At 36.8% G+C, this 25,852-nt stretch overlaps 1 protein-coding gene across 2 annotated transcripts; it reads right to left on the bottom strand.

Moving 5' to 3' along the window:
- Window positions 1-8,705: 8,705 nt before the first annotated feature.
- Window positions 8,706-24,526, bottom strand: LOC121322047 (angio-associated migratory cell protein-like). Of its 2 annotated transcripts, XM_041261513.1 has the most exons (12): window positions 24,168-24,256; window positions 23,728-23,806; window positions 22,320-22,454; window positions 19,223-19,342; window positions 16,928-17,067; window positions 15,877-16,021; window positions 15,535-15,618; window positions 15,149-15,264; window positions 14,115-14,212; window positions 13,348-13,438; window positions 10,992-11,146; window positions 8,706-9,574 (listed from the first exon to the last, which is right to left on the bottom strand). In XM_041261513.1, exons 3-12 carry the CDS (start codon window positions 22,426-22,428, stop codon window positions 9,499-9,501), a joined length of 1,134 nt encoding a protein of 377 aa, XP_041117447.1. In that variant the 5' UTR covers window positions 22,429-22,454; window positions 23,728-23,806; window positions 24,168-24,256; the 3' UTR covers window positions 8,706-9,498. The 2 variants fall into 2 exon arrangements, with proteins under 2 accessions (XP_041117447.1, XP_041117446.1); XM_041261512.1 differs by lacking the exon at window positions 23,728-23,806 and having other exon boundaries at window positions 24,168-24,526.
- Window positions 24,527-25,852: the final 1,326 nt, after the last annotated feature.

The raw sequence follows: 25,852 nt of genomic DNA, 5'->3' as shown, positions 1-25,852 counted from the left end.
AGTGTTTTGTTGGTTGTGATTTTTCAATTTTCTAAATCCAGTGAAGGCATTGCCCAGCCTGGAAACCTTTATTTTGTATATTTTGTTTTTTTTTGTCTTTCTTTTTGTGTTTCAATCCCTTTGTTTTGGCCCTTGTGCCTTTTTATTTTTGTATCTATTTATAATAAAAGTATATATTTTTGAACTGCATCTGTCTCTGGGCCTCTATCCACTCGCCAGCCTGCCACACAGATATTAAGAGCTTCCTACCACACAAGCTTAAAGACAGAAAAGCAATAAAGGACTCACTCTTTTTTCATTGTTGATTCCAGAATTCGGCAAGCCAGCTTTCAGCACGAATGCAAGGGAAATGCAACCAACTCAAATCGACTCAAGAAGCTCTTTTCTTGTCAACACACTCAGCTAAACACAGGTATCTTACCTTCCTATCTTGAGAGGGAAAAAGAGGAGGATCTTCCTGCGAGTGACAGTTTTATTCCCTAAGGTAGGCTGGACGAGTGTGTCATCACAGGAAGGGGCCTTTCAGCAGCTCTGGTATAGAGAGCTCAGCAATACCTACCCGAAGGGCAGGAATATCTCATACCAATGTAAGTGGTGGTCATCTTCAAATTGAAAGGGAACTCCCTCATTGTGAGATGGCAGTATTGGTTTAGGTTGGGGAATATCTGTATGTTCTGAGGATCATGAAGACATTTCTAATTAAAATGCATGATACGGTTTGAAATTCTAGTGACCCAGGGTTAAAAAGGGACCTTTTAATCTCTTAAGGGAACATTTCGCCCAAGGGAAACCCTTGGGGTGAAACTGATTTTCCCCATTCTAAATGGTCCAGAAAAAGAACAGAAATTTTGCGTAAAAGAACACCACCTTGGCACTGACAGTGATTTATTCACAACTGATACAGTACTGTTTTGTAAAAAAAAGGTGTCTGGAGGCACACCATTTGGTTTATTAAATCTTTCCAGAACCACTGTCATATCAGTGAATTATTTTATATTCTGATTTCCTCACGTGCACCTCATCACTACAAAATGGCATGTAAACAAACGGCAAAATCTGGCGCTGTTTCTCTTGCTTCACAAAGATGGAAATTGTTCAAGATGTTGAAAAAAACCTGAATCAGACAAGTTGCCGAACAATTTGGTGTTTCCCATTCTGGTGAGTTGCTTCACCATTCTGTTAAATAATGTGCATGTCTTGTATATTGCTGCTGCATTGAGCTTGTCTTGGGCGGCTTACTACGTTACCTTTTTTTAGGGGTAATGGGAAGATAACCATTCTCCTACACTATATTTCAGCTGTGTTTTTTTCAGGGAGGACATAGATTTATCAAACGAATTGACCCCATAGAATCATATCAACTTTTACTTCTTTCATGGCAGAGGCTGGGCTTTTCTATAATATTTGCTGCAGTAGTATAACTGAGTGAAACGTCAATGGATGTGGGGATTGAGAGAGATCTGTTGTGTTGTAAGCCTCTGGAAAATAACACTTTCACATCAACAATGGAATCCTATTTCCTCAGGGACTGCAGGAACGTAAGAGACGGGGTTGCTACGAAATAATCCTTCAATGTCTTTACTTGAAGTAGTGGGAAGATTAAATTCCTGGTATAACTGCTATTAATTTTCAACTGTGAAATATGTCAAATTAAAATAATAGCAGAGTGTAAGTATTAACCCTTCGTGATCCATTTATTCAGCGCTTGTCAGGTGTGTCAGATCCAATTTATTTTCACATGCGCTGTTTATTTTACATGCGCGGTTTAAAATCTTTTTTTTTTTTTTTTCAGAGTAATACAGGTTTAAAAGGCACTGAATTGCAAAGACACTGTATCTTCAGCCAAGCCCCACCCCTTGTTCACTGTATTTTTCACATACCTATTTTTAGACATGCATACTGATAAATCCTCTCCTGTTCACTCGTTTTATCACCAAATCCCTCAATAATGCAATCCAAGTCATTGTTTTGTTACTATAACATCTCAAAAAGCTCTGCAAATGTCTGTGATATTCTTTGAGCGCTGGATGCGGAAGCAGCTATCGTAAACCAACACGGACAACCACATTTTATTTAGATATAAATGAATTTCTGAACTTAGAATACAACTCACAGAATGGGTTAAAGATTAAGCCAGATTCTGGTTAAATTCCTACTTAGACAGAAGAAACTAGAAATAAAACAGGTTTTCTTAGGAAATTACAGCCGATTTTATGAGGGTTATAAAAACTGGCTAGTTCAAAGATAAACTGGACTGAACCAGATGCTTTGAAGCAGGGTTAGGACAAATGGGCAATTAACCAAGTGAGAAGAGATTTGTGTCTTTCTGATTGGTTTAAGGAAAAATCCTGATGTCACTGAGAGTGCATTTAAACTGAGATGCACTCTCAGTGACATCAGAATACTGAAATGTTCTTTGTATTGCTCTGATCCATGCTTGGAAAGAGGATACCTGCGAACTGTTGTCACCATGTAATCTTTAAGATGTCTGGTTGTAACTTTGCAACTCAGAACTTTTATCTTCAATAAACTATACTTACCTGAAAACCAAAAGAAGCAGCTTGTGACTTTTCTTTTCCTTTTATGCCTTAACAGTGCCCATGTTATCTTTGAGGTGCATGGGGCTATCAGATACACCCTTTTTTCGGTTTTATTCGGCTCCTATCGGTCTCACTCGGCCATTGAAAGGTTTTCTCTGCTTTTTCTGGAGGAAAAACGACTAGAGACCTGTGCTTTACGTCTTTTTGATGATGTCAGACAGAGTTCGACATTGGACTGGAAAGGGAAAATTGCAATGTCGATTAAAGTTTAACATGCACTTTTTGGTAGACATGCTTCTAAACACAGTAATGGTCTGTACTTGAAAGTGATTACAGCTAACCAAAAAATCCCTCAATCGCAGCTGCTGTACACTTTCGTTCACTACACAGGTCTTAAATGTGCACTGTTGAATGAATCATGACATAAAAAACATGTATGTTTTTTAAAACGTAATATGTTGGTCTAATATTCGTTTTCAAGCCTTGTTTTCAGGCAGTGTACTTCCTTGTTCACTTCACCTGGAAGGTGAAATTGTCTCCACTCCTCCTTTCCTGTCTAAGCAACCAGCTCCTTCCTTATTGACTGTCATGCTTTGGTAGCTAATAACTTTGACCCTGAAGACACTGCTGATTTAAAATGACTAACAGGGCTGTGGGTATCTTCTGTGAGAGACCGAGAGAGACACGGATTGTACAGGTGTATTTACTCAATTGCAGTGGCAGGTGGCTGTCACTAGGGTATCAGCAGTAGTCGTCTTTGTGCAGAAGGACATCACAAGTGTAAATAATAGAAATGCAAAAGATGCAAAACTGAACACTGTTACAAAACAAAGATGACCAATATTGATAGAGTACTGCTTCCATTATAATGTTTTTTCCAATATTCCAACAGCAAGAGAACATTCAAAGAGGAGGTTAAATATCTAAGAGATACAAATCACAAAATCATAGACGAAGAAAAAAAAATAGCAAATATATTAAATGATTACTTTTCACAAGTTTTTACAAAGGAGTATATGGACAACATGCCCCACGTCAACCTGTTCCTATCCAGTTTTAAATAACTTTAGCATAACCGAGGCAGAAGTGTTAAATGTTAAAGTCCCTTTAACACTTCTACCTCGGTTCTGCTAAAGTTATTTAAAACTGGATAGGAACTAGGAGCTCTTAAAATAAACAAATCCCCTGGGTGGGATGAGATCCTTCCAATAGTACTCAAAGAAATGAAAGAAGTTATTTACAAACTGCTAACTAAGATCATGCAACAGTTTCCTGACACAGGGGTTGTACCGACAGACTGGAGAATTGCAAACGTAATACCGATCCACAAAAAGGGAAACAAAACCAAACCAGGTAACTACAGACCAATAAGCCGGACTTATACAGTATGTAAACTTATGGAAACTATAATAAGATCCAAAATGGAAAATTACCTATATGGTAACAGTATCCTGGGAGACAGTCAGCACGGTTTAAGGAAAGGGAGATTATGTCTAACTAACCTGCTTGATTTTCTTGATATTCTTTCGACAATGGATAATTGCAAAGCATATGACATGGTTTACTTAGATTTCCAGAAAGCTTTTGACAAAGTCCTGCATGAAAGATTAATTCTCAAACTGAATGCACTAGGGATTCAAGGAAATGCATGCACGTGGATTAGGGAGTGGTTAACATGTAGAAAACAGAAAGTATTGATTAGAGTGAGATAACCAGTAGAGTACCACACGGTCCTCTGATCTTCCTAATCTACATTAATGACTTAGATTCTCGTATAGTAAGCAAACTTGTTAAATTTGCAGACAACACAAAAATAGGAGAAGTGGCAAACACTGTTACAGCAACAAAGGTCATTCAAAATGATAGACAGCATTCAGAACTGGGTAGACACATGGCAAATGACACTATAGAGAAAAGTGTAAGGTAATAAAAATGTGCATTACAAATATCATATGGGAGTAACTGAAATTGAAGAAGGAATCTATGAAAAAGACCTAGGAGTTTATATTGATTCAGAAATGTCTTAATCGAGACAATGTGGGGAAGCTATAAAAAAAATGCCAACGAGATGCTTGGATATATTGTGAAAAGTGTTGAATTGAAATCAAGGGAAGTAATGTTAAAACTGTACAATGCATTAGTAAGACCTCTTGAATATTGTGTTCAGTTCTGGTCACCTCACTACAAAAAGGATATTGCTGCTCTAGAAAGAGTGCAAAGAAGAACGACCAGAATTATTCCGGTTTTAAAAGTCATGTCATACACAGACAGGCTAAAACAATTGAATCTATTCAGTCTTAAACAAAGAAGACCTGATTCAAGCATTCAAAATTCTAAAAGTTATTGACAATGTCAAGCCAAGGGAGTTTTTGACCTAAAAAAACAAACAAGGACCAGGGGTCACAAATGGAGATTAGACAAAGGGGCATTCAGAACAGAAAATAGGAGGCACTTTTTTAGAGAATTGTGAGGGTCTGGAACCAACTCCCCAGTAATGTTGCTGAAGCTGACGCCTTGGGATCCTTCACGAAGCTGCTTGATGAGATTATGGGATCAATAAACTACTAACAACCAAACAAGCAAGATGAGCCGAATGGCCTCCTCTCTCCTCCTTGACACAACTTTGTATACTGTGTACACTTGGCCTATTATCAGAGACAGGACTAACCCCAGCTCTGCCATATTCAACACAAACTGAAATTTCCATAAATGTTATTTGTAAAACTAAAAAGAAAAAAAAAAAAAAAAAAAAAAAAAAACTATTTGCCACAGTGACCTAGGAAGTGAAACAGTAAGGGACATCCTGAATAAAAGGCAAGCAAACAGAACTTTCTTTAACTGTATACCAGATATCATGTTAAAGGTGACACTACATGTTAGCTTTAGCAAGTGTTTCTTTGAAAACGGCACATTTGAGGCTTATATAGCTAATGGCAGTGCACGACATGCAAGATTTATGGAATTCTTTTTAGTTATAACCATTACAATTCCCCTTGACTTACAGAAAAAATCCAATTTTATTACCCTTACTTTAACTATGGCTATGTCACTATGCTAGTAGTATTCTGGATTTTGCTTAGTTAGAACTACCGGGACATATATATTACTGGACGTCTCCTGCCCTATCAGCTCAAGGTAATTTCAAATTTGGTTCAATAGATATTGAGCAGACAATACTGATGTACATGCTGCAGCATATTTATTCATTTTCAGTTCCATGTTTGTAGGCAAGCCCTCTATTAAAACATTGCTGGAATGTGCTCATGGAGGAGTGTTGTGAATTCCATGTTTACATGACTGCATCATTCCTGTTGTATTGAAAAAAAACTCATTCAGAACATGACAAGCGTATATTTTATGTTGGTTTTAAATATTTGAAATGTGTATTCTGAATACAAAACAATTCAACCGGTCTTCTCCACTGATGTTCTGACTACCTAATGCATCTTTTATTTAAATTTTTGTCCGGTTCTTCAGTGGTTTGTATATTGCTTAGCAGTTCACTCATGCTTGGTGGTCTGATGGGAGAGATTTTCAGCCCCTTTATCTTTACGGAGGTCCTTGTTCAAATATTGTTCCCGGAGGGCTGTCTATGAATTCTGGCTGAGATGAAACAACATTTCAACTAAAAGCAAAATAATGTCATAATAAACACAAACAACTTGTCCAAATGCCCTATGTAAAGCAGAGGCAGGCAGTGAGTCTCTGCTCCCCTTTGTCATGTTGTTTAGAAATGCAAACATCTCTTAGCTCTGGCTGGCAGTGTTTAGCTCAGATCTGGAATATGATCCAAAATCATAATAGCAAAATGAATACATAGAGCAGCTGCTCTACATTTACAAGTTACCAGGAAGTCTGTACTCTTTCTTGTTGTAATGTCTTTTTCTAGCAAATGTTTATCAACTGTAGCCACATGACTAATTACAGTAAAATCCATTAGGTCAGAGGTCAAGTTCATCAACACAATTGTTAATAGAACCCTGCAGACACAATGCTTGTCTAGTATTTGTATATGTAAAGTGTTTTCAACTTGAAAAAAGGGAAGCCTATGTTATTAGACCAATTTGAAAAACTGTCCATTCAAAACACTTGTCAAGACTGTACTGAAGTGAATGAGTCTTTGGGGAGAAACAAACTAATTGCCAACTCGAGCATGAGAAGAGGTTGGTTGGACCATCAAGACTCATCCATTCTTGGAACACCGTTTCCACACGTTATTTAATAACTTACTTTATACCATTTCAATTATTTTCATTCTTCTAGGCTGATTTAACTATTAACAATAACTCATGCCATTGAGTCCTGGGATCAGTCTAGTTGCCGCCCTCTGTACCTTCAAGTGCAACGATATATTTTTGTTGTGAACGGACCAAAACTTGACACAGTATTCTAGATGGGGGTCTAACTTGAACATTAAAAGGTCTTATCATAACTTCAAGGGTTTGCAATACTGTGGCTACTGTAAAACTGAAAACTGGCTACTGAAAACCTCTGGAATTGCCTCTCAAAATTAGACCTTCACTTGTAATTGAAATGTTTTTTATTCACATTTTAGACAAGCAGTACTGTTTTTTTCAGTAGCAATAAACACAGGAAGCAGTAAAACAGTGAAGTATGTAACGTGTCCAGTATTGCAAACAGCCGTAGTTTATCTATTTATTTCCTGGTCCAATAACAACAATACAAGATTATAAACATGAATTTACAACTTGTTTAGAGCATTCTCAGGTCACATTTGTGTTTTCTTTAATGAAATTCCAAAATCAAGAACTGTGAAATCATTTAAAAAGGCAAAGCAAAATTTGATTGATCCTAAAAAGTAGGTTCACAGACATACTTGGAAACAAAAATATTCTGGGTAAGCGGCCCACTCCTGAATTGGACAGAGCTTCTGAATCTACATATAGTCCCTTATTCCACAGCACACATACCACAAACTGTTCAATCTCAGAAGTGGAGTTGAAGTCAAGAATTATAACTGTAGAAATATAGTTTGTTCCTGTAGCAGACACAACAAATGCAGTCTTGTGGCACTGGATTAATCCAGGCCAAGCCACCCACCCCATCAGTGCCCTTTCACTTAGAAGGATTATTGACAAGAAACAGCAATTGTCTGTGCACAACATGGACTGCCCTCCAGCACATCCATTAGCAACCAGGAAAATTAAATAAGACAATCTGTTTTTCCAAATCTAAAACATATACACACATATATATATATGTAACACTGTTTATTCTGTGACTCACTGTAGTCCTTTCAGACATGGTCTTGACAGCAGCTTTCATGCCAAACTAGTAGGTTTAGTTTCTCTTGAATCTTAGTGATGAAAAAGTAAGAAAAAAAAAAAAAGCCACACACACAATAAGAAGCCGATAGAGGACATTTTTTTTTTTTTTTTATAGCAAGCACTAATATCACAGAGAGCTTTGTTTGGCGTTCAAACTGCAGTATTATAAAATTGTGCAAACAAAAGAGGTCTTAATCACCACTCCTGGGTAATGGTTCTATGACAGTAAAATAAGTGATGACTGCAATTGGAAATGTACACCTGTTTTTTTCCATCAATGTTTTAGAAATGTTGAATCTTTTGTTATTTTTCCTTTCCTTATATGTACAGTAATGGTTTTAACATTAGAACCACCAAAATGAAAGACATACTATCGGATACAACTTAAAAGTTTTATTCATGAACATCATATCTAACATTTGCATCACAGAAACACCATATTTAAATGGAAAATAAACATAAAAGGCTTTATTTTTAAAATGAGTGCTTATACAGCAAGACTACAAACAGTTCCACTGAACACTATTATGTAAACACATGTAAACCGGTACAAACAAACCTGTAAAACCAAAATGTTTTTTTTTTTTTTCTAAAACAAATATAAAAAAAAGAATATATATAAAATAAGTTTCATATTAGGCACATAAGTTGTTATCCTACCTGTCATTTCAGTTTGCTGTATGCTAAGATTAAATATTTCCTTCTGATATATTCCCAGTTGCATCTGTGGAACAAAATGAAGGATTGTTGTCTCCCATTGAAAAATAAGCAACTAGGCTTTCACTGAGTTGGCATCTTGACAAATCCACAATCATAGCAATCCCTGCCTCATAGTCAGTCTACAAATAAAGGCTTGAAATAAAAAATTAAACATGTGTGCATGTTGTGTTTGATTATTTTTACAAAATAATAGAATATCTTACATTCCATTAAAAAAAAAGACATGTATTGTTGGATATATTGGATGTTATGAGTTTGACGTGGGCAAAGTGCTAAAATTGCATGTCAACTAACCCTAACCTTTAGTGTTGATAAGTTTCTAAGGGCACAGTGCACAGGCTAATTTTTTCCACATGCATTTACATTATGTAATTATATAGTTATAAATACATGGTATTTTTAAAAAGTAAAATCAGTCTATTGGCGAGCTCAAGATGTTTTCGTATTGGTTACAAATATTCCTATGTCATCGGGTAAATTCTCAAACAGGTTTACTCAAAGTTAAAACACAACAAATGCAAGACCCTGAATTAATATCACTTTGCAACTTTGAGCAAGCATTAGAGTCTCTATCCCAAGGCAGAGGCCTTCTGAAGCAACCGGGATACAAGAATCTGGGTGACTCAAATGTTGCCACACAATATTTAGTAGGTAATGGCCACTACATTGTGTATTAATATCCAAATTAATCTTGAAACAAGCAGATTTATTTTACTCTCGTCAATGCCAACCTTCCAAAATCCTTTCAAAAGATGGCCCTGAAGAAGAAATCATCCCAAAAACAAATTACTCTCCTGCCTATGAGAAGATAATGTTGATAAAATATCCTGAGGATACGGTTGTAGTCCTGAATTATTTTTGGTGGCCGGAATAGAACGATATCCTGATATATGAATAACTGCATCCCACCATGTACTGGTTCTTTTCTATAGATCTGGGCATCCTTGTGCTTAACGATCCGGTCTTTGAAGGCAGAAGACTTTGGCTTTATGATCTCCAGATGCAGTGACTGCCACGGAGGCTTCTCTGTAATTAAAAACAAGGTATGTTACTAAGAAGTACATTCGCAGCCCAGTTCTCTATAGGACCCCATGTTTGTCTGATCAGACAACACCTTTTGGTGCCTTTGTCGATTTAATGCAACAACTAGGTTTGTAATTAAAGCCTGATCACTTTTGGTTTAGTAGCTGTGCTTCTTTCATATAAACATATTGTCAGCAACCTGCTTTTAAAATACATGGCAAATGGAAAGCGAACAGGTTAACTACCAGTATTGGTTGTTTTTGAGAACAAAACTAAAGCATCCCTGGGAGCATACTGTAAGAGGACTGGCAAGTAGGAGTGGTTTGTAAAAATGAATTGAAATAAATGTAAAAAAGATTGTATATGGCCAGGTTAAAACAATGTAACAGGGGAATTGTTAATTTTTACTAGACAACAGCTCTAACGGAACTTTAAGACATTACATAATATAGATGCACAGCTACTGTAAAGATACTATGTCAAAGTGTATGGTCTCTTTCACCAATATGGCTTGATGTTAAAACAATGTGGCAGTGAAGGGTTCATTTGTACTGGACAACGCCAGTATTGGAATTAGCAGAGAACCATAGAATAGTGCCGTGTGCCAAATATGAAGTCAATAACTCAAAGTGTAAAATCTATAAACACAAGAACCCAAGTTTCAATATGAGATCCATATTATGTCTGAGGTCAAAAACACATTTTTTATTTTATACAATTCAATTTGTTTTGTTCTTTAACCCTTAGCAGTCCATTTATTCAGCGTTTGTCAGGTGCGTTATGTCCAATTTATTTTCACACGTGCTGTTTATTTTACACATGTGGTTTAAAATCCCCTCTCCCCCCTCCTCCAGAGGGAAACAGGTTTAAAAGGCACTGAATCGCAAAAGTACACTCAGTACTGCATCTTCAGCCAAGCCCCACCCCTTGTTCGCTGTATTTTTCACATGCCTCTTTAGACATGCACACTGATAAATCCTCTCATGATCACTCGTTTTATCACCAAGCTCCTCAATAATGCGATCCAAGTCATTATTTTATTACTACAACATCTCAAAAAGCTCTGCAAATGTCCATGATATTCTTTGAGCGCTGGATGCAGAAGCAGCTATCTCCTTTGTTTATGTCCATGTTATCTCTGTGGTGCATGGGACTATCGGATAAACCCTTGGTCTCACTCGGTCAATGAAAGGTTTTCTCACCTTTTCCGGAGAAAAAAAAGACTAGAGATCTGTGCTTTACATCTTTTTGAAGAAGATGATGTTGGACACAGTCCAACATAGGACTGGAAAGGGAAAATGGTAATGTCGGACCTGGTCCGACAAAGGACTGCAAAGGGTTAAGGCTTCAGAATGAGTACACCATTAGTTGAAAGTCATGGACTGCGATTCCACAGGCATGTCTAAGTGGGTTCTCTCACCTGTTGAGTGTGAAGTCGAGTATTTCAGCCGTGTGCCCGCGGTACTGTGTTACCATCTGCCCTGAGCGAGCGTCCCAGATACGGACAGCTCCGTCCAGACTGCAGGTGTAGAGCAGGGGTGAGCTGTCCTCCCACTGCAAGTGAACGATGCCAGCCTGGACAATGACAAGCGAGAGAGAGGGGAGGAGCAGTTAAACTAGATGGAATTAGGCAAATATTATCATAACAAGAAGTTATTTGGTTATTGAAAAAGAACAAGGTGTGTGAAACATCCTATATTATTTGTTCTCTTTTTAATATTTTGTTCTCTGTTCCTTATGAGGAACTGCCTATGGAAACACAAATGAGGATGTAATTAATCAATCATGTCTGACCCACAACAAAAAGTAACACAGACCAAGCAGGAAACAGACAGCCTCCATCCCTGTGAATAGGAAAAGGTTTCACGACAACCAGGACAGCCATCTGCACAAACGGACCCCAAAGTTGTATTTATATGGCTATTTTAGCACTAGCTGTTTACAGTGCCTTATGCATAACTGACATGATCCTGCATGTGTGCGATCTTGGTATGATCGTGATGCACAGAGGACCCACATACAGAAATCCATTTGATGCATACAGTACCTGCCATCATAATAAGCAAACAGGACAGCTATTGACACCTCAAAATAACGCCTGGGTGGATCCTGTTGTGAAATCGTTTCTTTTTAACACTACTCAATGTTCTTTAAACTATGTAACGCAAGGAAACATATTATATAACCTCTTAGCAAAAACTCTTACCTTTACACACAGGTTTTTGAGGAATTTGCAAAAAAAAAAAAGCATGTATTTTGATCATTGCAAACACTGTAAACTGCAGCAATGCTTCTGGAGTCTTGGTTTGTGTTATGTTGCAGTTCCCCACAGTAATTTGAAGTCATCTATACCATTTAAGTACTAAACCAGTCTTGGATGCTCAAACTTTCTGTAAAGTCATTTAATACTGGAAAAGTTAAGTCAGCTCAGAATTAAGGGTGTCAAGTTTAAACATGTTTATGCATCATTTTAGTTTTACTTAAACATTTAGCCAGTCACTAAATATTAAACTAAAATCTGAGAGATCAGCCATTAAACAGATTAAATGTGTTATTCAATTGCTTTGTTTCATTTTTCATTGCTTACAAAAGCAGGGGTAAAAGTCTATAGTTGAGTTTACTGCAGTTAGTGCACATATTTGTAAACACGGAAATCCACCCTGCTAGATAAAATAACAAGTTCATATCTAAATTTCCTAGTCAGAGTCAACATGTAAAGATTTAACTTTTTAAAATTTATTTATTTATTTAAATCTGTATAGGACTATTTTAATACTAGCCTATAATTAGGGCAACTGATTTTCGGGTTTTTCCCGATTTCTCCCCCCACCAATGCTCTGAACAGGCACATACTACATATCAACAAACGCATGCACAGTTGCCTGTGACTCAAATGCAACAGAGCAGAACTGGCGTTGATGACGGTAAGCTGATTTACCTATTAGAAAAATGTGGCTTCTTAGGTTTATGTTTATATATATATATGTATTTTAGATTTTCAGAATTACAGCAATATAGTTTTTTTGCACCCTTTTCTTCCCATTTATTTGTTTTATGAGTGTGTGTTTACGCCAAGAGCATTTCGACGTAACAGTCAATCATTTCTCTTTGTAAAACAGCATGGAGTAAAGTTGTTTAGTTTTCCCGTATGTTCTGTGTGCAATTATACTTGCAACTCCACTACAAAATAAAACTAGACTGGAATGGAGAAATGCCTCCATATACAATAAGTGTGTGTGTGTGTGTGTGTGTGTGTGTGTGTGTGTGTGTGTGTGTGTGTCAGAGAGGTCGTCAAAAGTTTGCATACCCCAACGTGTGGAAAGATACATAAGTTGGGGATTTAAGCTGCTCACAACAACTTTGTTGTCAACACTTAATCATTAAGCTTAGGCATTTGTTTACTTCTTTCTAATTAAAATTTGATTTCTACCCGAATTATTCTTTGTTAATTATATATTTTAAAAATCCACCCAATTTCACCTGATTTTTTCATTAAATAATTCTACCCGATTTTTAAAAAAGCATTCACCCAAATTTGGAAATTAATTTCACCCGAAAATCAGATGCCCTACCTAAATTAACCACAGAACTTTTCACAGGTGGTGTATGACTGATGCCTTTGTGAAACAGGTTGTTGAGAAAGGATGCATTTCCTCTGTTATAATCCATCATTCTGTGCACTCCCACCCCTCTTCAGAAATGTGTTTGGAAAATAAGACAGTTGACACTTCAACTTTCCTCCCACGTTTGGTTACGTACAAAGTGATGCTCACTACCTCATGTGGACACTTAAGTCGCAAGCTCTGCGTAGAAAGATCGTAAATGGCTAGAGTCCCATCAAGGTAAGCAACAGCAATCAATGGCAACCTGTAACACAACAAGTATGCAAGTTAAATATTGACTATGCTAAAGCAACATACTGCAGGAGATGATCAGGTGCTTAGTGGTTTTTTGCTACAGGCAACCTTGTATATATTGCATCCTTGTGTCCAACTGGCCACTGGGCAGTGTGTTAAACTTAGGGCTTGAAGTTTTTTGGGTTTTATTTTTGAACGTCCCTTTAAAGTTATTTTGAGACGATTGTTTCCTAATTAAACTCAGAAAAAGCTGTTAATTACAAAATAATGTCACTTGTTTTTACCTTCATATCCTGACTAAGCCTAATTCTTTTTCGCTTAATTTTTACTTCAAACAGACGTGACAAACTACGTTAATTGCTCATCGATCACCCAATTTATCATTGCGCTTTTATTTTCACTTGTAACAGGAGCTGTCTTGACAGATTTTCTTTTCATCTTAAATACCCAGTACGGATCATACACTGATAGCAAAGCCATCATTTAAAATCCTGATTTGTACAAAGAAAAAAATTCTTAAACCCAGTCTTTAATTAGTAGTTTTCTCTTTATTAGGATGCAGAGACAGCTTAACAACTACTCATTAACATTTAAAGAGTGGTAGATATTTGGAAAATAAAACCTGAAAAGTTCAAGCTCTAGTTATAATGTACAGCTAGGTGGAGAAAGAGTGGTGCCTTACTTACATATTACAGAATCCCACCGACTCAATAGAGTTGGTCTCAGATTCCTCTTCCATTAAAACTTTGGGTTTGCACCCCTCTGTTGAGAACACTCCCACTACCTACACATACAAACGAGATCAACCTTCAGTTAGAAAAGCAGCCAGTCTAACAGCTTTCAGAGAATAATTAAAAAAAAATACAAAAGAATAAAAAATACACTTTAAGACAACACTTTGGAAAAGTCACAGATGAGCAGAACTGTGTTTGTGGCCTCGTTTTAGAGCATGTTTTGTATAGGTTATGATTATGAAGAATTTAATCAATCCTTGTTATCAGCAGACAGCTGTATACATTTACACCTGACCACACTAACTTTAATAGAACACTAAGTATAGCCAAAGCACGGCATATATATTTTTAAGATATCCTACATGGTTATCCTACATGGTTATCATCTTGTCCTGTTAGTTTTACTACCCCCCTCCCACAGAACAAAGTTACAGCAAGGCTATTTTGCCAAGTTTGAAGTACAATGCTACAAGCAACATTTGTCAAACCAAATCTCTGATTCCTAATCATGATCTAAAATGAGAAACTCAAAGTTGAGTTACGATATATTGTGCACACGTACACACAATTGCCATTCTATATGCAAAATGTTTGCATTCCTAAATGCAATTTTTTTATTCAATATTTCATCCTCTAGAGTTTGGGTTGCGGATCCCTTCTGAATACCTACTGTGTTGTCACACACCACCACCTGCTGGACAAAAGACATCATTCCTACATGTATCTCCATACTGCAGGAAACAGGAAATATTGTATGTCACCTTCCTTGTAGTATTACACAGCCAGTGATAATAATCCTTGTACTGCAGACTCTGTTTACTACTGTTTACTTGTGGCTCTCCCAGTCAATTCCAAGTACTTTTTACCCTTGTCTGTGACTATTTAATTGAATCCATGGTGTAGAGCAGACCCTCGATCATTTAAATACCCCTTATAAACCAGTAGTGGCCCTATCATTAACCCCTTATGCTCCCTCCAGGACTCACCTTTCCAGTGGCAGTGCTGATGAGCTTGGCTCTACAGTCAACGGAGCCTGTCAGTATGAGACCTCCATCTTTACTGCATGCCACACAGGTGACGGGGCCCTGGTGCCCATCTGGTCCTAAAGGTTGAAAAACAAAGAAGAATCTGTTATTGTCTGGCAAGCTCACAGTTCACAGCACATTACACTACAATAGATTCAATCTGCTGGGAGAGGCATGTTCAAATACAGTTGTGCCCTGTCCAGTGTTATTTCTAGGTGGTGCTTATGTTTAATTTCTCCAAGGAATACTTCTTGTGATGGTAACAAATACTCAATGCATTTGTTAATAAAGGTAGCATGGGTACTACAGTACACACACCATTTTTACTTGACTACCTTTCTTCTCACCTTTGAGAACATGAGAAGTATTTCCTTGTTTGAGATCCCAAAGTCTGATGATTCCATCTTCATAGCCAACAACAGCTCTCTTTCCTACGATCCACAACACAGAACTATTAATTGCTGAGATAAAGCTCAACACACGTTTCAAAATATTTGAGCGGAATCTTTGAGAATACAGAAATTAAAATGTTATATAAAAAAACAACTAACATCTATTTTCAAACAATATACTATACATTTACATGTGATTATTTATTCATATCTAAAAACACAAATAAGAATTCCTGTATGCACTGTATTTCAATGGTAACCTGCAAATTTCCCATGTTCCTTCTAATGCTATCTTACCATCAGGCAGGATCTTGCCAGTGGTGGCCTGGCAGCCGGGCCCCTGAAAGGTTTTGCACTCCCCACTAGGGATCTTCCACATCCACACGTTCCCGTCAGCTGTGCCAGCCAGCAGGACATGAGCACAGGGGTGCCACTCCATCCACTGAAACAGAGACACACAACCACGCTGATACCTGCTGGCTGGGGCTGAGCCGAATCATTAGTCTGGGTCGGAAAAACGTCCCCTTTTAATAGGAGTGCTATCTAATGCATTAAAGTGATTACATCCCTTTAATGAAAACGATTACATTCATTAACTACATGTATATAGTCCATGTTTCATTGTGCTGAAATCTGTTGATTCTTCACTTGTTTTTGTAATGTTAATTCTGGGATATCCATATATTTCAAATACAATTGTATCATTTATTTATTGATATATTTTGAAGACACTGAAAAAGACTTCTAGCAAAACATTTGTATTTTTTTTTGTGTTTTATTTATTTATTTATTTTGTTTTTTGTGTTTAAGTGAGCAGTATTTGGTTCTTAATAGTTATACATGATAAACATGCTACATCCTGGTATATTTCCTTGAAGTTACAGCTGGTTGCAGTTGGTCTATTGGAGGGATTTTAAACTAAAACACACAATATCTACTTACTCCAAACTGAAGTGTAACATACAAGTACCAAAATAAAAAGGCGGCACCAGTAACAACACTGCTAGTACTTTTAATTTTAAAACCTTGGTTTACACTTGTTTAAGATCCTTCTTTGTCTTCTTACAAAGGCATATAACTGCCACTGTTCAGATCAATCAAACAGACCCCATATTCCTTTAAGCATGGTTCTTTCTTATTAAAAATTCTGAAACAACCAGGTATGATTTACCAGATTTGGTTGATTTACTTTTAAGAGATGCTGCCCTTCAAGAGGCGTAAAACCTAAGTTCCTGAACGTGTGATTACCATTTTATTTGCAAAGTCAACACACATTAACTTTCACTTTGGTACTTGATTAAAAAAAAAAAAAAAAAAAAAAGTTGCTGTTCAAGACTAAGACCCTCACCTCCAGATCTCCAACCTCAAAGGACCACACCTCCTCCTTGGTTTCCACCTTCCACACCTTGATGAGGCCACTCATGTCTCCCGTGGCAACCAGTGCAGAGTCATGACTGAAGGAGGCAGAGGTTACAGAGTCCTTGTGTCCTGTTAGCCAACGAGAATGCAGTTAACTTTTGGATGGCCTGCATTGCACGATAATAACACCAACAACTGATGTGCCAGAGGTTACAAAGAAGTGCTAAATCTTACTACATTTCAGACAGCTTTTTTCTTCATGATCCAAAAAGAATGCATTTGTTTATTTTTACACAAATTCATCGATAATCTATGAATGTTTGGTTATTTATCAATTAATCAATCAATCAATCTTTATTTTATATAGCGCCTTTCATAGTAGAACACCATCACAAAGCACTTTACAAAATGTAGTAAATACAACAAAATCCATAATACTTCAAATACAGAGAAGTGCATAATATGATACAGTGGAAAGTAAATAATACATGACAGTAGCACAATACATGAAGTAATACATGAAATACAGTGGAAAGTGAATAATACATGAAATAGTACAATAGAGTGGAAAGTGCACAATACATGATCGCAACAATACGTGAAATAGTAGCAGCAGCTAATAATTTAAATTAACAGAAGAATTTTCAGTGTTACACTTTTTATAAAACATCCTATAACAAAAGCAGCAAGCATGTTAGTAACATACATTGTTCCTCAGTGATGGAAGTGCCAAATTTCAGCCAGGAGCATCACAAAAAACTAGAATCACCACGACCCACCATATGTATGTGTGAAGTGCGACACACATACATAAGTAAAGAGAAACTGATGGGCATCTTCTTGCATTCCCAGATCTTGTTTCTCTCAATATCTCAAAAAATTACTAAACAGTTTCAAGCAATTCAACAAAAGTCGTGCACTTCTTCCAAAATGTACAGAAGTGTAGAGAGAAAACAGATGGGGCATTTTGCATAAAAACTATTTAAAATGTACAAATACAGGCATCTTTTAAAAAAATCTGGTAGTATGCAGAACTATGTGAATTTTGAATAGCACATTAAAATGTGTGTTTTATTTTTTAAATTGTATTTATTTAACTTGAATGTTATGGTTTAACACTTGAGCTGGATATTTAAAATGCTATAAATGTCTTGTGCAGTATCGAATCCAGCCAGTAAAAGCACATTGTTTTGAAGTGAATATTTCCAAAAACTAAATCTGATTAATGTAGAAAGGTGACATTTATATTATGCAGTCAAAAATGACTTTTAGCAAAACGCTTACATGTTAGTGTTTAGTGCAGTTGTCTGTTCATGTTAATCAGCTGCCAGACAGTTTGTTGATGGGCACTCGCTATATGATATGAACACACTCAATAGGTCTGGAGTAGGGAATCCAAAAATTCCCAATCCAGGAGTTAGGGATTGAATATTATTATAATTTTTTTTTTTTTTTTTTTAAATCCGTGATTCCATTTTTGTAATAATAATAATAATACCGTGCTTTTGCTTTCATTAGCCTAATAATTAGCGGCGTACATGCGTAGGCTAATGCAATTACTTGACAAAGGAGTTATTCAACGAATTAGTCAAAAAACACATAAAGATAACAGTCATGTACGCTCCAGCTCCAGCACAGGGATTTTCTAAGTAGGGCGGCACAGCTGCCTGCTACACTCAATAATACTGTTATTTAAAAATATAAACTTACATAAAACACACTGAACTGATTAAACTAAACTACAAACACTGAACTAAACTAAAAACATTTAAACCTTATTGGGTTGGGTGTTTATAATTAACGTTTATAATTAATTATTAATTATAATTAACGTCACCCAACAGAAATGTACACCAGTACGGTTGCTGTTTTATTTGAAAGGCTATTCAGCATTGTTAATTCGATTGCTAAGTCACAAAGTACTACATTGTGGTAAAAATAAATAAATAAATAAATACAAATAAAAATCTGTTGTCTGCCATTACAGGATTTCTCTTGCATACCCCCTGAGGAGCACTTGAGAACCCCCAGGGGTATGTGTACCCCAGTTTGAAAACTGCTGCTGTAGAGCGATGAGGAGAAACAGTCCCTGCCGGTTTTAGATCCCTAACCCACAGGAACGCTTGAGCCAACGTGACACTCCCTTCGGAGTCCCCAGAGAAGGCCGGCCTACTTCGCAGCGCCAGGATGCGAACCTCTGCTGTAATTTTTAAACTTCTCTCTCTCTCTCTCAGTATATTCTGCCTGTCAGTCTCATTCACAGTATTACGCTCACTGGACTTACCTGTACACTCAAACAGCACCTCTCCATCACTCACCCTCCAGACAAAGGATCTGTCGTCCTCACCCCCCGTGACTGCCAGACTGTTAGTACTGGGGTCCAGATTCACACAGAACACAGAACCTGGAAACAAATAAGTAGATGCGCGTAGCAGCCACGGTCATTCCATTCACACACAACTAATTAAATACGTAATCATGAGAACCAGTGTTCTGCTGGTTCTGCTCTAAACTTCATTTTAGCATTTTTCTCCCCAATTTAGAATGTTCCCCTGGCCAGTAGGGTCCGCTGCAGCACTAAGGAGAAACAGTCCCTGCTGATTCTGCCTCCCTAACCCGTAGGGAGCACCAGAGCCCTTGCTCTCTATGGAATTTCCAGTGAAGCCCTTTTGGTATTTTATAACACACCTCTAGGAGTGGCTGATGGAATTAACTGAATCAGATTTAACACCACCAGCAGTAAAGGATGACAGTCACTATGGACACTGGCCCATAGCTGGCTTGAAATTTGTATTGTCTGGAAATTGTAAGTCATTTTATAATTAATAAATATGCACTTCATAGAAAATGGTAATACGTTGCCAGTGTGGGTTTTTTGTAGCTCAGAGTTAAAGCCCGTGTGGCAGGAAACGGCTGAGCGGTGACGTCAGACCAGAAGAAGGACGAAGAACAACAAAGGTATCTGCCGTTTACAGGCATGGCGTGCGCCGTTTATTAAAGAAAAATAAATCAAATGTTTAAACAAAAATAAAGAACTTGCTCGCATAGCATAAAAATAAATAATCAAACAAAACAAATCTCGTACACAATAATATGATCAGGCTGGGCAATAGCCTTCACTGATCTACTTTTAGTTTTAGTTTTTTCTCTCTCCTCACGCTCTCCCGTTCTCCACTTCTGAACACCCCACCCAGAGTGCCGAGAGCTGCAGGTATTTATGCAGGTGACCATCTCCCGATTAGCAATAAATTAATCACTTAATTCGGGAGAGGGCCATCTTCAGCACGAGTTAATGTGGATGGGGCTTCCTAGCCATGCTGCAAAACAATACAAAAACAACAACAAAATAAATGCATGGCTACGCCATCGTATATATATATATATATATATATATATATATTTACAAAAATATACATAAATAAATCATAATAAACAAATACGACAGAAGCAGAGGGGGAGACCCTGTTCTAAAATTAAACAAACAATACGATTAAACAGCAGGGCTTTCCTACCTGGTTGACAAAAGTGTAAAGTACAATGTAATATTAAAGAATTGTAGACAAGCAACACAAAGGGCATATTGTCAACTACCAGACAAAACAGAGTTTCAGAATTTTCATTCAAACCCCAGTCCAAAACAAAAGGCCTCATTGAAGCTTAGTTTTAGAAGAAATTAATATTGATTTTTTTCATTCAAGCATGCATTATCAAGAGGTCCAATAACACCCTAGTGAGAAATAAACTCGAGCTTTCTGACAGTATACTTCAGAGAAAGTGAATGGAAGTTAACTTTAATAGTGAGGATTTGGTACCTGCCTGGAAAGTAGATAGCAAAATGGTCTTATTCGGTAGCGGTTAGTCGATTAATAATTATATATAAATTATTTACAAAATTAACACTTACCTACTGTTTTAAATATACTGAATATTCCAAACTATCACATAGGCCTATATTTAAATCACAAAGTATTTACTGAAACCACCTTGTGCGCAACTAAGCAATGGAACTAATGCAATTCCTTGTCGAAATGTATCTTGTTTTATCATGTTCTACAAGAATGCAATCATATCTGTCATCTAAGCATTTGATATGCCATCAGTATGGTTAACCAAGTTATGTTTCATCGGTGCAAATTAAGTGGTATGAAATTATCGTCTTATCTGTCTTCAGTTGTTGACTCAGATTTTGGTAACTAACAAATCATACACACCTATAAAGTGATTTAAAAAAAAAAAAAAAAAAAAAAAAAAAGGAATGTGTGCCACGTTCTCGTTGAATCCTGCATTGTATGACCTTATTGTATGACCCTCAAGGCGGAAGTTCGTGAGGTGGTCCTTAACTGGTACTCTGAGCAGACTGGGCTGTTCGATCAAACAAGCAGAACACATTCCACATCAGGAAGGTGGAACGGTTTTGTCAAATCAGTTCTGTTAGGGCTCTCGAAATTATGCCTTAGTATCGCATCTCCCAGCAGAGCAATCCTTAACACTACCTCTGCGTCCAGCCTGAGATAAACAACCTGTCAGCCGTAACTTAAAAATGTGTGTTTTGACTGACAGTCTGCCAATACTACCTAGCTATGTTTTGCATCCCATGGCCCTGCAACCACAACCAAGCTGTTTTGAAAATGAAAGCTAAAAAATTCCAGCATGGTACCGCTACATTTATATAAGAAACTGTTAAAAGGACTGTCAATTCCACAACTGCATAGTGAAGCAACAGACTTCCTACAACGGGAACCAAGTCTGTATACCACTAGTCGTCCCCCGTCCCCCCAACTCATTTGAGCTCAATGAGAATTTTTTTGCTCAGACAACAACCAGGGGCTCGTTTCTATATTGCGAGATCATAACTTCAAATATGATAGGTCTTTCGATCAGTTATCTATCATCTATCAACATTGTACAGTATACAGATGTGCCCCAGGTCTTTCAGGTGACCGGATTACAACTACTGTATATAAAAACAAATCAGTTTTTATTTCTGAGGTTTCTGTGGGGTGCGGGGCATAAGGTTTGACAACAATAAAATAAATACATAAAGTAACATTAACATCTTACACAAATCTGATGGTGAAACAAGCAAAAAATCGCGTTTGTACTGGGCGTTGCACATCGACATGGGGTGGTACAAACCTATCACCTACAAATCAGGAAGATCTATTTTCCCGCTTTATGGAAGATAATGTATGTGTTTAGAAAACTAATACCGGTAATTGTGTATGTGTTCACTCAGGGTCGGTCATATAAACTGCAGCTTAAGGTATCAGAAAAATGGTACTGCATAAAAAAAAAAAAATAGTAGCAAATTAGTTTTGGGCAGTAAAGTCTATCAAATGTATGTTAACTTTGATCCTTGATTTAGGCAGCCAGCTGGTTACCAGTATGTTTGGCGAAGGTGAGATCACTGTCATCCTTGTCAGCTTCTTCCACCTCCTCTCCTCCTTCATCATCTGTTTCCCGACCTTCATCTCCTTCAGTGAAATCCATATCTTCAATATCCTCAGCAAGGTCATCTGAGAGAAACACAAATACAGTGAAATCACCTTCAACACTAAGATAGTACCCTTCTACTTATAGTACCCCCCCCCCCCCCCCCGAAAGGAGAAAAGAAGGTATGCAGTAGTACTTCTTTGGCTGGTTCCCATGTCTTTGTTGATATTCAGGAGAAGTTTACATTCACACTGAAGACATCTGAGAATGTATGTGTGTGAGGTTTAGGCTGCCTGAAACATTATGAGTAAGCATGGTCCCTAGTTAGATTCTTAACTTGAAAAATAAAAAAAAAGTTAGTTGCTACGCATAGGGCTGCTGTACATATTAGAATAATTTTATTTTTCTGTCAATGTGACTCGAAATTACGTCATTATTCTCCTGGAAGAATAGGAGGCATTTTATTAATACAGCTACAGCAGCTGGAACAATAACATGCATAAGGCTGCTGAACATATGAGAAGAATGATGTGCCATACTATGGCTACAGGTCTTACACTGAAAATCCATCTGATAACACATTTTAATAAAGACATTTAAACAAGCATATTCTGTAACTTGTACTTATTTTAATAACCCGATGCCAGGCAGCTGTGGAATCTTTGGCATCCCCGGAGTAGGTTGTGGTCCTGCTGGTCCCTTCAATAATTCATCTATAAATATGTTTTCAATTTTAATTACGAAAGCTCAAAGTCGGCAGAGACATAAAAATAAAATCAGACAGCTGCTTGATGAAAGTTAAAGGAAGGTTTGGTGCGTAAAAAAAGTATTTTTTTTAAAAATCATATAAAATATATATATATATATTATATAATATATTATATATATATATATATATATATATATAGATATTATTATATATATATATATTTTTTTTTTTTTTTTTTTTTTTTTACTTCATATATGTTTAAGTTAAACGAAAACTGTTTACGTCGACTTGATATTTTGATAGATAAAATCTGAAATTACGTTTGCCCACTCTGGTGTAAGTGGATAACTACCGAAAGCCAGGACGCAGCTCAACAACCACTACAAACTGTCCTCAGGCTCAGGGCATTAGATGATTCTTAATGGTTTGGTATTTGGTTAGGGTTAGGTTTTAGGGCTGGGGTTGCTTAAGGTTAGGTTTGGGGTTGGTTTAGGTTCAGGGTGGGTTCATGACGGAGAGGTGATGAGCTCTGGAAGTGAAATTTGTCAGTGCTTGGCAAATGCCTTGGAATCATCTGATGCCGAGGGCAGTTTCTAGTGGATTTTGCTTTCAGCTGTCACTCTTACCAACCCAGCCACCCACGTCACCTGATCTCCGCGTCCCACCTGACTACCTATAGGAAAAATTGAATACTGTGCATTTTGCCGTCGATGTACCAGGAGACACCTTGAAATAACAAACAAACAAAAAAAGCATTCAAGTTTATTAAATTGATAGTTAAGGTAATGTGAAGTTTAACAGTGTCCAATTAATTAATCAGAAAATATCAGGGGAAACAAAACAACGTTGTAATCAAGAACTCAAAACTGGACGATAAAATATATCTATTGTCAGTCCTAACAAAACTTATACAATCACAGGTCTGGACATTTTTTGTTTGTTTTTTACTTAACCCGTTGTCAAACTTGTGAGAATTAAATAAGGGCTTTGAATTGCAGTAGTATACTAAAACTAACTTTTAAAAGGCGCTTGTTTTGTGAATCCTGCAATAATTGTAATATGTGTGCTACCATGTCCAAATGTTTACCTGGGGTCGGTTCTGTTTCATTCAGCTCAATGACTTCAACAATCTCTTCATCTCCATACAAATCCACCGAATTTACTTCAGAATTTTCCATTCTATTAACCGATTTAACGGCTAATTTATAAACTGTTTACAAATCTTATCCGTCAATTATGTTGAAATAAAGGAAAAAATTGTAGCTACCGGTATGACTGAAATAAGCTATAATTTATTCATTTATCTATACTTCTTGTCAGTGTCAGTTTTCTTTTCGACAAATAAATACATGCTGCTTTTACGCCTGTACTAGTTTTTAACAAAATAAATCCCTCTGTCTCTTCCCATGCAGCCGCTCATGTGCTATTCGCAGTGGTACATTCTCAAAAATGCGCAAGGCTGTGTAGGGTGACACGCTGTTCACCCAACCAAATACTCGCTAGAAAAACATGGCCCAATCAGTACGCAGATGAGCTGGGATTCTCAGCAGGAGCCGTCAAAGGTTTGGTTGAGCAGATGAAAAGTTATGCGCTGGTATGTAGCGTAGTTCACCAAAAGAACGCACAAGGAAGGTGTAGTCCCAAATTTAAAGAGCCATTTCAAAGCAACCCGGAGCACTAATTCTTATTGAAGTGTATTTTCTGTTAGTAATAGATAATGTATAAGTGTAAGTTATGAAATTAAGTGGTTATGCTAATATTTCATGTAGCACGCATCATAATAACATACCAATAATTAGTCGCGCATTGCATTAAACAGAATATTTACAACGACTTAATAAGATTTTAGAATGATTACAGAAACTTTTAAAGGGTGCGGTTTGTCAGTGGGGCGGGGGGATAAAATGCACAAACTACAAAACAATAGGCAAGCCTATATAAAGATATATCACGCTGATAGTACACCACTTCTAACATGCCACCGTGCAATGTGGTTATTGCGTTTAACATGTAATTATTATTATTATTGATAACTAAAAGACAACAAAAACGGCTATTATTACTGTGCAAAAGTAATCCTTGAAGGCCTGTTTTATGTACAGTAGTGGTTTTATTTGGCAATCAGTTATTTATCGATGGACATACAAAGACCAATGGTTTGAAATTGCAGACTTGTTTCTAGACCTGATGTGTTTTTTTTTTTTTTTTTTGTCTGCATACGGCTAATCCTCAGAGACGGAGAAAAATAATAAATAAGAATGCTGTTTACAGGTTACAGATCCCGGGAACATTGACAAAGTCACAAAGAGAAAACGTGCTTCGTCAAAAATCTAAGCAGTTTTGAAATAGTGCACAAATAGCACGTTCACAAATAGAGCACCAAACATTATCAAATAATATATATATATATATATATATATATATATATATATATATATATATATATATATATATATATATATATATATATATATTTTTTTTTTATTTTTAAAGTACTGACTAGTCAACCTATTTTTACCTCAACTGTTCAATTCATTGTTTAATCAAGTGTTAGGGACAGAATTGTACTGCATTTCACTGAAGCCATCCTGCAGTCTCCAGGGGACCGCAGTGTTACAGTGTTCAATATCATTTTTAAAGCAGCCCCCACATTTAATGATAGCCGTGGGCTACAAATCATTTACAAGTTAACAATTTCTCATGTAATCATGACTAATAACAGTGAGCAAATTATATAACAAACAGTTATCATTTTCCACTGCATCAATCACG

The sequence above is a fragment of the Polyodon spathula genome, chromosome 10, assembly GCF_017654505.1.
Source record: "Polyodon spathula isolate WHYD16114869_AA chromosome 10, ASM1765450v1, whole genome shotgun sequence".
In the NCBI taxonomy this organism is placed as follows: Eukaryota; Metazoa; Chordata; class Actinopteri; order Acipenseriformes; family Polyodontidae; genus Polyodon; species Polyodon spathula.
The sequence above is the reverse complement of the archived record's forward strand: the minus strand, read 5'-3'. Positions and strand labels throughout refer to the sequence as shown.

Coding starts and splice junctions, on each gene's coding strand:
- LOC121322047 (XM_041261512.1), bottom strand. CDS start 24,258: ATGGAAAATTCTGAAGTAAATTCGGTGGATTTGTATGGAGATGAAGAG. Junction 22,455..24,167: donor TGAAACAGAACCGACCCCAG/GTAAACATTTGG, acceptor TGTTTCTCTCAG/ATGACCTTGCTGAGGATATT. Junction 13,439..14,114: donor TCGGTGGGATTCTGTAATAT/GTAAGTAAGGCA, acceptor GTTGTGTTACAG/GTTGCCATTGATTGCTGTTG.